At 49.5% G+C, this 16,303-nt stretch overlaps 1 protein-coding gene across 2 annotated transcripts in view; it reads left to right on the top strand.

Annotated features, from left to right (window-relative positions):
- Positions 1-285: 285 nt before the first annotated feature.
- The window catches only part of Zc3h3 (zinc finger CCCH-type containing 3), an 83,661-nt gene continuing 67,643 nt past the window's right edge, over positions 286-16,303 (top strand). Inside the window, exons 1-3 of one of the 2 annotated variants that reach the window (XM_057792567.1) lie at positions 286-357; positions 1,609-2,893; positions 4,320-4,516. In XM_057792567.1, coding sequence (XP_057648550.1) covers positions 312-357; positions 1,609-2,893; positions 4,320-4,516 — 1,528 coding nt within the window. In that variant the 5' untranslated portion in view covers positions 286-311. Of the gene's footprint in view, positions 358-1,608; positions 2,894-4,319; positions 4,517-5,909; positions 5,995-16,303 lie in introns of those variants that run through there. The other variant, XM_057792568.1, reaches the window with a different exon arrangement.

Below are 16,303 nucleotides of genomic sequence, written 5' to 3'. Positions count from 1 at the left end.
AATAAAAGTAAAGTAGTAAAAAGGCTTCTTGGGATGTTGCCCATCTCCTCCATGCACCTCGCAGCGGCAGAATAAAGCGCAGGAACTCGTGCGGAAGCGAGATAACCTCGCCGCCACTTCCGGGCGCTTGAGGATGATGAATCGTTTTTCGTTGTGCGCATGCGCTCTCGAAGGGTTGCCCGGGCGACGGTTGCATCCCAGCCTCAAATTCACACCGAGTGGAGCCCAGCTTTCCCTCGGCCCCGCCCGGAGGAACCAGTCGCTCAGAGATGACGTCGCGGGGGCCTGGCTGGGCGTCGCGGACTCCGGAGATGGAGGAAAAGGAGCAGCTGCGGCGGCAGATCCGCCTCCTGCAGGGTGAGGGGGCCAAGGCCCGGGAGCGTGTCCTCTCGGTTCTTGTAACCGCCGCGGACCCTTTCAGAAGCGGGTGCTGTCGGTGGCGGTCTCCTGATGGTCGGCTTGGGTGGGAGTATGAGCGGCCGGGTCGGGTGCGGCCCGTGGGTGACAGACCCCTCCAGGCTTCGGGGCGACTGAGAGGGCTTCAGAGGGCTCGGAGGAGACGGCACGGTGGCCTGCCGCGGGTGGTCGCATCAACCGGCCGCGGGCCCCGGCCGGCTTTGGAGCGGTTCTCTTCGGCTGCCGTTGAGTACCTCTCTCCGGATTCGGGCACAGCCCCCTTGTACTCTAAGGCTGACAACCCAGGCAGTAGCTTCCGCAGCTATTTTAAACCCAAGTCGGTCTTTATAAATTTTAGCATCGTTTCCAGAATTTTCCCCAGAGAAAACACTGAGGGATCTGGAAAGCCAGCGCTGGGGAGAGGCCAGGTGGCCTGTCCCTGTGGGGCTACATTTTGGGTTTTCTTCACACCCGACCTGAGGTATCTCCAAGTCTGGGCGTGGCCTTGCTGTGAGGGTTGAGGCAGACCGTGTGTGTGTGTGTGTGTGTGCGTGTGTGTGCGTGTGTGTGTGTGTGTGTGTGTTGAACGGGCCTGTGTTCCTTCTCTCCTCCCTCAGGGGCTCCATGAGTCACTTCACCCGAAAATCCTTGTGGTAGTAATATCAGGCTTTTTTTCTGTGGGAGATGCTGTTAGCTGGTGGGTCGTCAGTGGGTGCATTGTGTTGTTTTTCCTGCTGTCTGTCAAGCACTGGGTTTCAGGAACGTCGGTTCTGCGGCGATTACCAAGGTGCACTCCGGCATCTTTTCCATGAGTGGGCAAACTAGAGACCACCCTGTTCTTATCCAGGCACTGCAGGTTTCTGTGGCCTGTTTTTGCATATGGAGTTGCACTTGCCCTCAAATCATTGTGGTCCTAGGAGACCAATGAACAGAAACAGTTACACCTTGAAAGCTGCATTTTTAGGATAAGCAGAACAAAATAACAATGAAGTAACAACGATGGGGAAGAACTCATGGAATTGACAAGATTTGGGTTGAACTTTCTATGGTTTCCAGCACTTAGGGCTTGCTCTCAAGTCAATAAGGGACTCAGGAAGGAGAATGGGTCTGGGGTATTAGGGTAGGGTTAGTAGTCTTGCTTGTTGCTGTTTTTATTGTAGGAGGTTTTTTATTAACACCTAGATAACTGAGCTTGTGATTCTGCCTTCTCAGGTCTAATTGATGATTATAAAACCCTCCATGGCAATGGCCCTGCCCTGGGCACCTCAGCTACTCGGTGGCAGCCACCAGTTTACCAGGGTGGCAGGACCTTTGGTGCCCGCTACTCTCGTCCAAGTCGGAGGGGCTTCTCACACCGTGGCCCTTCATGGCGCAAGAAATATTCTCTTGTGAATCAGCCTCTGGACTCTTCGGGCCCAGCCAGTGATCATGCTTTGCAGACATCCCTCAGGTCTGGAGACAGCCAGCATCCTGACTCCCAGCAGTACGTACTGGAGAGACAGGTCCAGCTCAGTCCAGATCAGAATATGGTTATTAAAATCAAGCCACCATCAAAGACAGGCCCCTCCAGTGCTTCAGGGGTCCAGCAAGGCTCCTTGGAAGACTATGATGAGTCCTTCTGGAGTGACCAAAGACCCCAGGGAAGTGAGGCTGAGCTCCCTGGTGGACAACTGCAGTCTGCAAGGCCCGGAAGAACCAAGATGGGTTACAGTGTGGACGACCCCCTTCTGGTCTGCCAGAAGGAGCCAGGCAAGCCTCGGGTAGTGAAGTCTGTGGGCAGGGTGAGTGAAAGCCCCTCCGAGCATCGGCGGACAGTTAGTGAAAGTGAAATCACCATCAAGGCACACTTCCCATCGCCTATTGTGCACCAACGTACTGGTGTGGCCCTGGGCCGGAAAGTAGGCCCTCATTCTGCCAGCTATGCTGAACAACACATTGGAGATCACAGAGCAAATACTGGCCGTGCAGACCAGCCAGCTTCCTTGGGTTCAGTGGTGGCTCCAGTCAGACCAGCAACAGGAACCAGGCAGGTCAGGGAGGCCTCCCTGCTAGTATCTTGTCGACCCAGCAAGTTCCGGAAGAACAACTACAGATGGGTCGCTGCCTCCGAGAAGAGTCCACGGGCCACTCGGAGGGCTCTCAGTCCCAGAACGATTGTGGAGAGTGCGAACAAGGCAGAGAAGCCACAGCCTAAAATTGACCCAGAGAGCAGGCCTGAGAAACTGGCCACATCATCCAAGCCTGGACCCTCTCCCAGCAAGTACAAGTGGAAGGCTTCCAGCCCCTCTGCTTCCTCCTCTTCCTCTTTCCGTTGGCAGTCAGAAGCTGGCAGTAAGGACCATACTTCTCAGCTCTCCCCAGTCCCATCTAGGTCCCCGTCAGGAGACAGACCAGCAATGGGACCCGACAACTTGAAGCCCCTCTTTGGAGAGACACCACTCTCAGCTTACAAAGTGAAGAGCCGTACCAAGATTATCCGGAGGCGGGGTAATACCAGGTGTGCATCTTTCCATCTTGCAATAGCCTAGCTAGGTGGGTGGGGTAGGGCTCATGAAGGCTTTTTGGCTCCTAAATTAGAGAATTTGGAGCCGTTGACTTTAGCTTGTGTTCCCTTCCTGTTTCCTTGGGGAAAAAGAAGGCCCATGTGGGTCTATTCAGCACCATGGATGCGTGGCCTACCCTGGGAGCTCGTGTGTGATTTTGGGTCATGCTTGTAGTAGGAGCGAGGCTGGAGGTAGTGTCATGTCAGGATGTGTCAAATACAGCTTGAGTGAGTCAGGGCCTGGCATGGGGCCTCAGCGGGGATGGGAGGCAAGAGCTCTGAGACTGGTGGTGCTGGTAGGCCTATCATTTCGGGTAGTTTCCCTTCTGGGGTGGGACTGGGTTCAAAAACAGGGTGTCATGCCAGGTTAGGGGCTCGGGGAGCAGCACCCCAGGTCTGTCCAGTGTTTAGTAGTATGTAAAAGCTGTGTGGCTGTTCTGACCAGACCAGGGGGTTATGTGTCTGAGCTGGGTGGTGAACTAGGGTGCCAGGTGTGCCTGGACTTTCCTGCTCTGTTTTTATTTGAAGGCTTTAGCTTCCAGGAAGTCAGGCTTTGTGGGGCACTGTGTCCTGGCCCAGACAGAAGTGTGCACCATTTGTGTTAGGTTGGGTGACAGTGGAAGGGGCTGGTGCTCTCTGGCCACCTTCAAAGTGTGCTGAGGTGTTGTTGGGTGACTATCATTCCAGAGGAAGCACATTGGTTTTACATTCCAGCTGATGGTTGCCAGGGGACCAGGCTGAGCTACTGCTTTATGAGTACATGTTCCTTCTGAGATCACTACCCTTGCATGACTGTGGGAAACTGAAAGATGGCGTCATAGCCTAGAGTATGTGGTTAGGGGTCAGAACCTTCAGATCAGCAGCCAATGGCAAAAATATTGTCTGCTTACCAGGCAGAGGGCCTGCTTATGCCATCAGACAGTGTTTTTCCAAAAGACAATTCTCTCCTTGCCTTGAATTCCCCCTAAGGAAGTTCTTCCTGCATTCTCAGTTTGATCTTTGGCTCTGTGCTCCAGACTTGTGCTGTTTGTAGTTATCTGACCCTGAATCCTATCCTCATAGTGCCTAAGGATAGATTGCTCTTATCAGGCTGTGGTGGGGACCTGGGAGGGGGAGTTTTGGCACAGCCTTGGTGATGCGCTGGGGAGATGGCATCAGGGCCTGGTGGCAGCTCTCTCTCAGGAACGCGGCCCTTTTCCAGCAGTTTTCTCCTAGTCTTGTCCAGGGCCTCACCTGGCTTGGAGAAGGGCTGGGACTGAAATCACTCTGCTCTGCTTCACTTGGCGAGTGTGGCAACCTGTGCTGTCTCCAGATGAAGAAGGTGCTCGGGCAGATCTACTCAACGAACCTGCTGGTAGTCTTTTGTGTTTTATCTCCACAGCCTTCCAGGGGACAAGAAGAGCAGCCCCTCAGCTACCACCACCAACAAAAACCATCTCACTCAGCGACGGAGACAGGTCCTCCGGGGGAAGAATAGCCCCATTCTGAAGAAGACTCCTCACAAGGGTCTGATGCAGGTCACCAGGCATCGGCTGTGCTGCATGCCATCCAGCCGGGCCCACCTCTCCACCAAGGAAGGTATGACAGAGAGGAGGATGTTAGAAACTGGCCGAGGATGGACTGCCCTCCACTAAGGTGGTCAGGAACCATGTTAGGAGGGTGGGGCATGAAACCCAAATGAGAGTCTAGAGAGAGGGGTAGGCTGGACATGGCTGGGTTCCCTTCGGGCAGTTGACAAAAGGAAAAGGATGGATTGAAGAGACTTACAGCTTTGGGTGGAGAAGATGGAAGGTCTGCTAGTGTTGCCTGGCAGTGTGTGAGGAAGGGCTGCTCACTGGAATCCTCTAGGTAGCATGATTTGCTTGTGTCTATGTGGTAGATGGCATATAGACTGGGGACAGCAAAGGCACAGTGTTCACCAGCCCTACTTATGGGCAGGGAAGGGTGAGGGGTGAGGGGTTTGAGTCCAGTGGCTCCATCTCTGGGGCTTTGGATGTGTTAGGAGGCTACCGAAGCTGTTGCCACTGCCACCACTGGTGGTAGGAATGGATAGCCTCATAATTACAGACAGTGCATAATGCCCTGGTGTTCCTGTTGCGGGAAGGACTGTGGGCAGTCTTTCCATCCATTTATTCACCTGCTTACCCACAGAGCATGTGATGGGCACCTTGGGGTCAAGAATTATCTTCTGCTTCCTGGGGATGATGAGCCACATCTCACTGGAGACCGGTGGCTGCCCGAACCCTTGTAAACAGCCTGGACAGTTGGTTTTCAGTAGTAAAGGTGTCCTGAGAAGAAGAAAGTAGAAGACTACAGTTATGGGCTGTAGGGAGGGTGTAAACTCTGGGCAGGTATTGGGAGTGCTTCTTGAGGAGCCTTAGGTGAGGAGAGGAAATAGCACTCAGATATGCAGGTGAAGGTGGTGGTGGAACACAGATCAGAAGGAAGGCCGCCTCGCCAATGTGCTTTATAGGGTCGGGAAGGGGATGACCCCAGTGGAAGGACACTAGGTCATGCCACAGTAAGGAGAGGAGTAGGTTCTGACTGTGATGCCAGGGAGGAGATAGATGAGGAAGGCAGGAGACATGAGGAGCATCAGATGGCAGGATTAGGCTAGTGGGCTGAGTAGACCGTCAGGATGGCTGGTATGCAAGGCTTTGCATATAAGATGTGTGTGGGGTGGGGGAGTTGTCATCTCAGCACAGATGAGCTATGGAAACAGAGGTGCTGAACCTGTAGCTGGGATGACTACTACACAGCTCTACATAGAGGCCACAAGGGTAGGCTGTCAACAGGGGTCAGCCTGGCCAGGGTTTTGGCCAAGGAGATGAGAGTGACAATAGTAATTTTTCTAGGCTGACCCTGGGTACATTTGGCTTGCCCCAGGAACTGGTTTGTGGTTTCTTTGGCTCCCTCATGCAAGTCTTACTGTCTGCCTCTTTTCCTTGCTTGTCCAAGAACTCCAGCCTGAATGATGTTCAAGACCCTGGCCAGTCTGTTTGATTCCCTGGGCTGGGGTCTTGCCACACTGCTGAGTGGAGCTCTTCTATCTCCAGGTGGGTACAGCCCCCGAACTCATGTGGCTGTTAGAGGTCAGGGTCTCTCAGTACATGGGGTCTGTGGATAAGGGCTGTCCTTTGATCTACTGTTTTGGGGTCTTTTTGCTTTTCTCCAAGAAAATGCTTAGTTCCAGATCTCCTCTTCATGCTAGTACCCTGGTGTTTAGGGAGGGACCTGATTGCTCAGTAGACTTTGGGTGCCCAGTAGTGGGGTAGCTTAGCTGCTTCTGGCCCACCCCTTCTTCAGGTCACTACTCAGCCCTACTGTGTGGCCTAGCAGCCGGCAGAGGGCGCACTTGCCCCTCTTATCCCTCCATCCACCTTTTTCTGGTAATTGATTGCCTAATTTCCTCTTTATGTGAAAGAAAGCAGATATCAAGTAATTTGCAGCAATAACCTGCTAATGCTGGGCCAGTATCGAAACTCCCCTGTTCATTTCAAGTGGCAGATAAAACACTAATACATAATTATCCTTGCAAATTGGATTGTTTTAAATAACCAAAAGGCTACGGCCAGAAGAAAGCGATCCCATCTCCCTCGAGTTACTCTTGCAGCGTAATTGCCGCGTTCAATCAATTTCCCTGGCATTAGAAATTCCATCACAATCAACATTAAGCTTTATTCATTGTGATGGCTAAGAGCCGGGCCATTTCTCCTCTTTTTCTTAACTGGCAAAATTAATCAGGGAAAAGATTTTAAACATTTACCCGTGCGAAAGAGGTCAGCGCTGCCACTATATTGCTCAGCAGATAAGGGGGCTAATAAAAAGAAAATTGAATTACTAATGATCACCAGGAACCGAGTATATAAAACCTGGCAATCGCCAGTTCAGGAGAAGGAGAATCAATTTTCTTGGGACAAGGTGTGCTCATTTTTTATTTTGGCGCGTATTATCAGCAATTTAATTTGAGAGCGCATAAACAGGAGGAAACAGTTAGGGAATAATGAGCCTGGAGGTGTAAAGTGCCGTAGGATATATGCTGTACACAATTTATTTGGCACAACAGATAATCGCTTTAATTGAATTCAAAACTGCATTGTTCAGCAGCCATGGGGCTGCTCATGCTTGGGGACCGAGAGTGTCAGGAAGGTTCCAGTCTGAAGTGTCTCCCTTCTGGTCAGCCTTTGGTTGTGGGGTGAGGTGAGAGCCCCCTGAGGGGGCCCGGGAGGCATGTGTTCTAGGTCGCTGCTGAGACCTGCTTGGTCTGCCTCCCATGGACAGATGCTAGAAAAGGCATTTGAGAGGGATGAATCTTTAGGGATGTGGCGATTGGTAAAGTTACTATGTGATGTTCTGCCTTTGGTCGGTGTGGGGATATAGGACCTGGGAGTCTTGGAGTGAGCTCCCGGACTTACTCACTAAAGGCATGGCCTATGCCTAGTATGTGGCTTGGCTTCCTGAGCTATGTGCATAGGGTGCTGTTTAATCTGACATACCAGTCAACTTTTCACCTGCTGCCCTAAGTTAGGTAACTGCTTAGTATCAGTACGTCATGGGCTTCTACCCAACAGCCTTTTGGAAACACTGGCTGTCCACTGCCAAGAAAAAGCCATTGTGGGTGGACAGGCTTAGAGGTAGAAGAACCTTCTCTTTTATCTTCCCATTGCTTGTCCTTTTCTGCTTATAGCTATGTTTAAAATTTTTGGTCTTAGGACTTAGTAGTTGAGTACATTTACTGCTCTTCCAGAGGACCCGAGTTAAGTTTACAACTACTTATAACTTCAGTTCCAGGGGATCTGTCACCCTCTTCTGGACTCTGTGCATATCTGCATGCATGTTTGTATACCAACACGTGGACATACATATAAAAATCATTTAAAATAAATTAGAAGTATTTAAAAATCAGGGCTGGAACAATGGCTTAGTAGTTAAGAGCATATACTGCTCTTCTAGAGTACTCCAGTTTGATTCCCGGCATCATGTCAGGTGGCTCACAGCTGCCTATAACTCCAGTTCTAGGGGAATCTGACTCCTCTGATTTCCATGGCTACCCATACTCAGGCATGTTTGTCCTGTGCGAGCACGCGTGCGCGCGCACACACACACACACACACACACACTGTTGAAGATAAAATGAATTGGCCAGGCATGGTGGTGTACGCCTTTATCCCCAGCACTCTGGAGGCAGAGGCAGGTGGATCTTTGAGTTTAAGGTCAGCCTAGTCTATAGAGCAAGTTCCAGGACAGCCAGGGCTACACAGAGAAACCTTGTCTCAAAAAAACAAAAATAAAATAAAACAATAAAATAAATTTAAAAAATCTTTTAAAGCCAGGTGGTGGTGGTGCACACCTTTAATCTCAGCACTTGGGAGGCAGAGGCAGATGAATCTCTGTGAGTTCGAGGCCAGTCTGTGAGTTCCAGGACAGCCAGGGCTGTTACACAGAGAAAACTTGTCTCGAAAAACAAAAACAAAAAAACAACAAGAAATTCTTTTAAGCAAACAAACAATCCTTGACTTTGCCCTGAAAATAGAGCCTTCTTAGGTAAAAGGTTAGTCTGGTAGGTTCTAGGTTGGGGCTTTCTAGAGGACTGGATAATAAGGACTAGGTAAATTTTCATTGTGATATCGTGCAGATTGTGGGCTGACCTGAGACCCACCTGCCACCTACATTTCACATGAGCCTCTTGGGCATAGTTGCCTGCCTCTAGTGCAGAGTCCTCCAGCATGTGGCAGAACCCTCCTCAGTTCACTGTGGTAGCCCTGTGCTATGAAGGAACCACTGTTAACATTTATAGGTAAGAAGCAAACCACTCATTTTGGGTCACTGGCAGAAGGATAGGTAAGAGTCGTGGCCTCTTGTCTGGCTGGGTATCCCTCAGTGGCGGTCTCCTTATCCTGTCTGGGGTAAGAGTCTGCTGGGATGGGTACTCATTCCAGATTCAAAAGTTTTTAAGGAAGAGCTCAGGAAGTCCTCCCAGTGTAAGCACTATTAACCTCTTCTCCACCCAGTGCTCTCTCTGTCCAGTACTCACTACAAACTAGGTAGCTCTTTGTCCACCCTCAGCTTAGAGCTATCACCCATGGAGGATTGGGAACCCTCAGATGGTTAGTGTTCTCTGGGAGCCGATCTTACCCTCTAGCCTCTAGCCATCCTGAAGGCAGCCTCCTCAGAGCTCTGACTAGTCTTTCTCAGTTTGGGTGAGGCCTGCCTTTATCCTGAGGAAGGATAGCTTCTCTGCTGTCCCTCCTGGCTGTTTAGACAAATGTGCTCAAGCCTGCTGACCTGCTTGATCTCTTTTTTTTTAAAAAATATTTATTTATTTATTTATTTATTTATTATGTATACAATATTCTTTCTGCGTGTATGCCTGAAGTCCAGAAGAGGGCACCAGACCTCATTACAGATGGTTGTGAGCCACCATGTGGTTGCTGGGAATTGAACTCAGGACCTTTGGAAGAGCAGGCAATGCTCTTAACCACTGAGCCATCTCTCCAGCCCCCTCTGCTTGATCTCTTGTGCCCATCATCTTCCTTCTTTGACCCCCTTACAGAGTGCCTTGTGTCCCCTGCTCCTGGCAGAGAGTTCCCAAACAGACATTTGTGATATATATATGTGTGTGTGTGTGTTTGTGTGTTCTTTCAGAATCACTTTTTTTTCAGCTATTCTGGGGAAGGGTCAACTTGCCAGGTAGGTATAGTCATAGCTTCACACTTAGTTTGTCCATTGATTGTGGTACTAGGGATTGAACTCAGGGCCTTGAACATACTCAAGCAAATGCTTGGCTATTGATTTCTTTTTTTTACTTTTTATTATTTTGAGACAGTGTGTTACTAAGTTTTTCAGGTTGGCCTTGAACTCACGCTGTAACCCAGAGAGGTCTTGAGTGGTGGGTGCTCTGCTTCAGCCTCTTGAGTAGCTTGGATCAATTACTTCACCTCTTTATTTTTAAAGCCTAGGTTATATATGTAACGTAGGCTAAATATGTAGTGAAAGATGACCTTGAACCTTCTGCCTCTGCCTCCCAGTGCTGGGATTATAGGCATGGCTACCCTCCTGGCTTTCACTTCTCCTCTTCTGCCAAAGTATTATGGGGCTCTTGCCTCTTATTAGGCCTGCCTCTTCTTTGGCTAGATTTGGTCCTTTAAAAATTCTGCCCCCTTTTGAAGACCTTACTCCTTGGCCAGGACCTATTCATTCATAGGCCAGATCCCACCCCTCCATAGCCAAACCCCATCTACTCTGGCCAGACTCTAGACTTTGCCTCTTCAAAAGATCCTGCCTCTGACGGCCTTTCCCATCTCCAGCCAGACTTCTCTGAGTAGGCCCACCCATTCTGGCTAGCAGTATCTCAACCCTCCGTGTCACCTATGTTTTGTGGTGTGTTCCTCTTCCCTCAGATATTCAGAGCCCCCTGCCTTCATCAGACAACTACTCAGTGCCCATGGTCAGCCTTCCAAGCCTATCCGCTTTAAGGTCACCATGGCATTCCCACTTCCTTTTCTGCCTTTTGTGAATTTCTGTGTTTATTGTCTGTATTGCCTCACTAGAAACGTCCTACATGAGGGTTTTGTTCCATTATTGTCACATAGATGTGAGTCTCTTGGTGTAGGACAAGAATGGGTTGTCTTATTTCATTGCAGAAACCATAGGAAGGACTGTTTGTGACAGGATTCTCTTCTGCAGAGTATTCTGGGTGAAACTTGTTCTCTCTAGTTTTATCACCACATATGGTGGAAGCCAACTCCTGGGCTCAATCCAGAGCTCTTGTTGAGTGAGCAAGCCCTGCTGGTCTGGGGATACCTGTCTCATCTGTCTTGGGCTGGCCAGGGTTGGGTTAGGATATGGGCTGGCAGATGTGCATCATGATGTGTTTGATTGCCTGCTCACTTGGGAGACCTCAGGTCTTTCCAAGGCCCGGGACTATTGAAGCGTCATTATATTTAGCAACTGAGGGTGAGAGAGTCTGCAAGGGACTGACCTACAAGTAAAAACAATAGGCCTACCTGTTGGGGATATTATTCCTGCCCGTGTCAAATGTGCCTGGTGGGTTAGGGCAGTAGTGGCATGCTGGAGGGTCTGTGAGCATCCCAAAGCACTGGGTGGCTATGGGATGGCATTGTCTCACCACCTGTGTTACTTGAGGACAGTTAGGGAAATCTAGGAGTAAGAGTGTTGGCAGATGAGAGTGCTCACAGACTGGCTATACAGCTGCAGTCTCTTAGGTGCCCAGTTCTCTGCTTGACTCTGAGCTGTGTGGTCTCTGGAGAGCTGACTTCCAATGAAATTCAGCCAGAGAACCCACACTGATGGCACAGAGGTTAAGGGGTTGCAGCTTGGTTGTGACATCATCTTTCCCTACCTGACCTAGGCTTGGGCAATAGCACTTTGGTGGGCTTGGCTGGCTGCTTTCTCCAATGCAGCCCAAGGCATGGATCTTACCTTGTAGGGGAGCAGAGGGCTGCAATCAGGACCCCAGGATAGATAGCAAGGATGCATGCTGTTTTCTGTCTAGTCATATGGCCCAGCTGAGGCAGCCAGCAGATGGCTGTGGCGAGGGTTGTGGGAGTACATTGGAGCCTAGGGTACATGTTGGGGTGCTCAGGGAAAGCTTGCTGCACCTGACAGGGAAAGGCTCAGGGCCAGGGATCTGGGTGAGAAGCCAGGCTTGATAGGCACCATTTAATGCTGGGTGCTAGGATTTGCCACATTTGCCACAGGTTCTAGCACTTGGCTGAGATATTGTGCACATAAAGTAGCTCAGCCTTTTACCTATCTGGTTGGTGTCATTGTCTTGCTGAGGGAGTTTGGACCCTCTGTGTTCTTTGCACTGCTGTCTCGGCTTTTTTGTTTGTTTGTTTTGTTTTTTGTTTTTTAAAATTAGAGTTGATAGGCTCCAGGGTCTCTATGCAGATCAAGGAACCTTTAGGTGTTTAGACCAGTGTGGTCTTTCTCTGTGCTCTGTGGTGGCTGCTGCTGTCTGGGAAGTCCTGCCCGCTGCCTCGGGGTCTGCGATCCATTGTGCTCACTGGTTTGCAGCTGGGCTGTTCGATTTTACTACGGCAAACACTGTTAAAGGGCGTGAGAGCAGTTAAATCTGGAGTCCTGCTTTCATAAGGGAAAAAAGAAAATGCTGAATTAGGCTCTGGGAAAGGCATCCGCAGCCATCCTTGGATCTTGCATAAATTATCAGGCACGCTAGAGGCCTCCAATTTTACGTTTGTCACAACCATGCTAATTAATTATTCCACAAGAATTGGCATGAACACACATGTGAGCTTGCCCCTTCTGACTCCTGCCTTGGAAAGAGTGGTGGTATCAGGGTGGCTAAAGCTTGTAAGGCAGCAGGCCTCCTCACCCTCTGCTTTAGGGCAGTTTGGCTAATTCCTCTGTAAACTGAAGTGAGAGTAGTTCTCTTGTCACTTTCTTCCTGGTTGAAGAACTGCCCCATCTTCTCTGTGTCCTGACTGACTTTGAATCAAATACTGCACCTTGGCCACTGAACATAGACTGATTTAAGGATCTCCAGAGCTTAGCTTCACACTGGCTACTGGGCTGCAGAGTTGACTAAACTTCGTCCAGCTGCCTCTTGCTGGTCTGTCAGCGCCCACAGACGCTGCTGACTTCCATGAGGATACACTACTGAGCACCCAGAGCTTTTCCCGGGGAACATGGCATAAGAACTGTCCTGGACATCATCTCCCATGACATGGTCTGTCCTCAGCAAAGTCAGCAAGGCCTAGAGGCAGCATGTGGATACAATTTAGCATACTCACTTTGCTGCCTGACAGTGGGGTGGGTGCCAGCTGCAGGCAAGTGCCCCTTAATGTGGAGTTAGAGCCAGTCTGTGGTAGGTTGCGGGCTTCAAGACATAGTGACAGGATTCTAGGTAGGCCAGGAAAGGGCCTGTACCCAAACCTGTATTATGAGTATAGAATAGATTCAGGGGTCAGGACACAGCCCATGCATGAGCCAACCTTAGTGTTTAGCTCTCCAGTGTTGGGCTGTGTCCTGATAGTGGGCAGCTTTCCAGGAACCTTTTCGTATTTACTAGTCCCCAGTTAGGTGGTTGATAGTCTTAAGAAGGTCATCAATCTCACTGTAACGGGGCAGGTGACAGAACTCTGTGAGCATGGAGCATACCCCTCTGGTCGGGAGAGGCACTTGATGAGCTCCACCCAGCTTGTTCCTGTTTTGTTTGTGGCTCTGTGTCTACAGTGGGTCCCTGCCCTGGTATTGTTTCTTAAAGCATTTGGGGCTAGACCATGCTGTAAGGATCCAGACCACCCCTCTAAATCCTCAACTCATGTTTCACCTGATGAAGGACAGTGATGGCACAATGTGCTGGACAACCTAGCCTTGGTCACCAGTTCATGACTTAAGCTGGTCAAGGGCTCTTCTCAGGTCTGCTTTTCCTAAGATGGGGAGAATCTTCCTTCTGGAACCACACAGAGCCAGAGGCAGCAGCACTGTGATTGGCGCTTAGAGATATGAGTCCTATGGAATAATGTGGATGCCGCCTGGCTTAGAAGGGTGTGCTCCTGATGGGCTTGAGAGCATTCCATGTGGAATTTTTTCCTGCTGAAGACAGCTGGGCATGGAAGACAGCTGGGTAGTTGGTACACAGTGTTCTAGGATAGGGAGGGATCCTCTTTTTTTTGGGGGGGGGAGGGATCCTCTAGTCTTCTTGCCAGGGAGCCTTCCTGGGTTGCCTCCGCATAATGAAAGGTCCTAGCTTGGTCTCCTCTGGCCAAGGACACTAAACAGAAAGGGTGTGATTCCTTGCAGACTTGTGCTGGGAGCTCCAGGGCAGTACCCCAGCTAGGGCTGGCTGAGGAGGACAACCAGGCCTGTGGGGGATAGGAGGTGCCTGCAGAGGGTTCTGGGAATAGGTAGCTGAATGGGGAGCCCCTCTCACTTCGTGGGCTGGCCTTGTGAGGAGCAGGGTGTGGTTTCATGGGACTAGAGGTTAGACTGCCATTGCTGCTTGAGGGATGTTTTGCACCTGTGCTGGAGCCCAGCAAGGACAGTCTGAAATTTAGCCAGAGTGCATCTGAGTTTGACATGAGCAGCCAGCTGGCTTGCCTGCTCCTGCTCCTCTGCTTAGCCAACAGGTCTGGGCCTTAGGACTGACAGCTGTGTTATGGTCTCTAAGGGTATGCTTTGCTCAAAAAGAGTTTTTAAAAACATTCTTTGGCTCTTTCCTTTATGCCTAGGTCTTCTTATTTTTAGAGGGAAACATATGCCTGGGTGGGGATCATCTGGTTCTGGCTCAGGATGGTCTCTTATCCCCACAACTTGATCTGGGCATCAGGACTGCTGAGTGTGGTTGGTGATTGCCTGAAGGCAAGAGCTGTAAGCCACTTTGCCTCCTGTGCCAGGGACCCTGGTCTGTTCTGCGAGTGAGGATTGGTTGGGGTTAACAGTGCTTGAAAATCAGCAAGCAGTGAGATCAGACAGGGAGGGGCTCATGGTAGGACCTCACCTATCACAGAGTCCAGTCAGCCTGAGTATCTGAGGAAGCAGTGGGTGGAATGGAGGCTGTATAGATGTCTCAATGTACAGTCTGTTATAATCACTCTAGGTGTAGCTTTCCAAAATTATTCCTGGAGGGAAGGAGGGAGGGAGGAAGAGAGAAAGAAAGAGAGAGAGAGAGAGAGTATAGAGTGTGCATACATGTACCACACCATGCATGTGGTGATCAGAGGTTGCCTTCTACCATATGATGGGTCCTAGGCATTGAACTCAGGTTACAGGCTTGGTGGCAAGAACTTTTATCTGCTGAGCCATCTTGCTGACCTGCTTTAGCTGTTTTCCATATACTTTATAGTTTTTATGTGGCTTTTTTCCCTTTGACCCATGGGTATAAAAGGTACTTCTTAATTTGCAAACGTGGGGATTTTGAAATTATTTTAACTAATGATTTCTTCAGTTTGTGTGTGCAATTGGGTTTCAGACCATTTAATGTTTCTGTAGATTGGTAGTTCAACTTGTGGTTTGGTAAATTGCATTTGAGAGGGCCGAATCCTAACCACTAGACCACCAGGGAGCAACGGTAAATTGCATTTGAAAAGAATGTTATTCTGGCTGGTCTGAAACTCACAGAGATCCACCTGGCTCTCCTCCATAGTACTGAATGCTAGGATTAAAGGTGTGCAAAACCACACCTGGCTTTCATCTAGTCATTTTTTCAAAAGTCTGAAAGAAAACATGTTAATACTACTTTAACCCTTTGTGCCACAATATGAACTCAGGGCCTCATAAATATTTTGAATGCTGTATGGTACTGAGCTAAGCATTCAGCCTGCCACCAAACTTTTTTTTTTTAAAAAACTTTTTATTGATACTTTGTGAATTTCACATCATGCACCCCTATCCCACTCATCGCCTCATCCTTCCATATATGTCTTAAACCCTTGCAACCTCCCATGGAAGCTGTGGTTTGTCACGGTGTGTCACACAGTATACCCTTTGCCCAAACAGCTTTGCTTGCAAATGTTCATTGCAATGAGTCATTGGACTGGCTCGAGGTGTCTGGCTTCTGCTACGCTATTGATACAGGATCCTCACTGGGACTCCTCTCAGATATCTTGTTGGTGCCCTGTGTCATGGAGATCCTGTAACTTTGGTTTTTCTCTGTGTATTTGTTCATTGAGGAATTACTGCAAAGTCTATGTCTTCCTCTTAACACCTGCAGCTCTCCTAGCTCACATCCTCTTTGGGAACATGTAACCTAGTGGAGATCCATCCTCTCCTGATATCTTGCCCACTAGAATCTGGAATGGAATGTCTTCCTTTCCCTTGATGCTGAGGTCCCTCTGGTAATTCCACCAAGGAAGATCTGTGGATACAGGATTTGTAGGTGTGGCTGTCTCAGGGTCAAGCTGTATGTGCCTTTCTTGCTGTCAGAGCATCTAGATATCATAGGAATCCCTGGAGAGGAGACTGCATTCACTGTGGCCTTCTATTTTTCATGGATTTTCTGATTGTTCATCCCTCTCTTGTGTCCATATATGTGGTGGTGGCTTAGTATTGCCATCAGTAACTTGTTTGGTGTAAAGGGCTCTCATTCTCCTCAGGAAGCTAGTGTCTTGCCAGAAGGAGGAGGCATGGATTAGTCAGAGCCTGCTGGAGAGGAATTCTGGGCCAGGAGTGGTCAAGGAAGTGCCATAGTCATGTAGCTTGCGTCTTTTCAGGATTCATGTCCTTTTCAATTGAAGATTTAGTCTAAATGCATAGAATTGATGGAATTTACAAAGAAAATCTATAATTGGGTATGATGACTGTAAATCCAGCAGCTTGTGATCATTAAGTGTCCAGTTATTTGTGGCTTTGTTTGCGTGTCTGTCTCTCAGGCCTGGCAGG

Source organism: Chionomys nivalis, chromosome 17, assembly GCF_950005125.1.
Source record: "Chionomys nivalis chromosome 17, mChiNiv1.1, whole genome shotgun sequence".
Classification (NCBI taxonomy): Eukaryota; Metazoa; Chordata; class Mammalia; order Rodentia; family Cricetidae; genus Chionomys; species Chionomys nivalis.
This window is presented reverse-complemented; position numbering and strand designations above follow the sequence as displayed.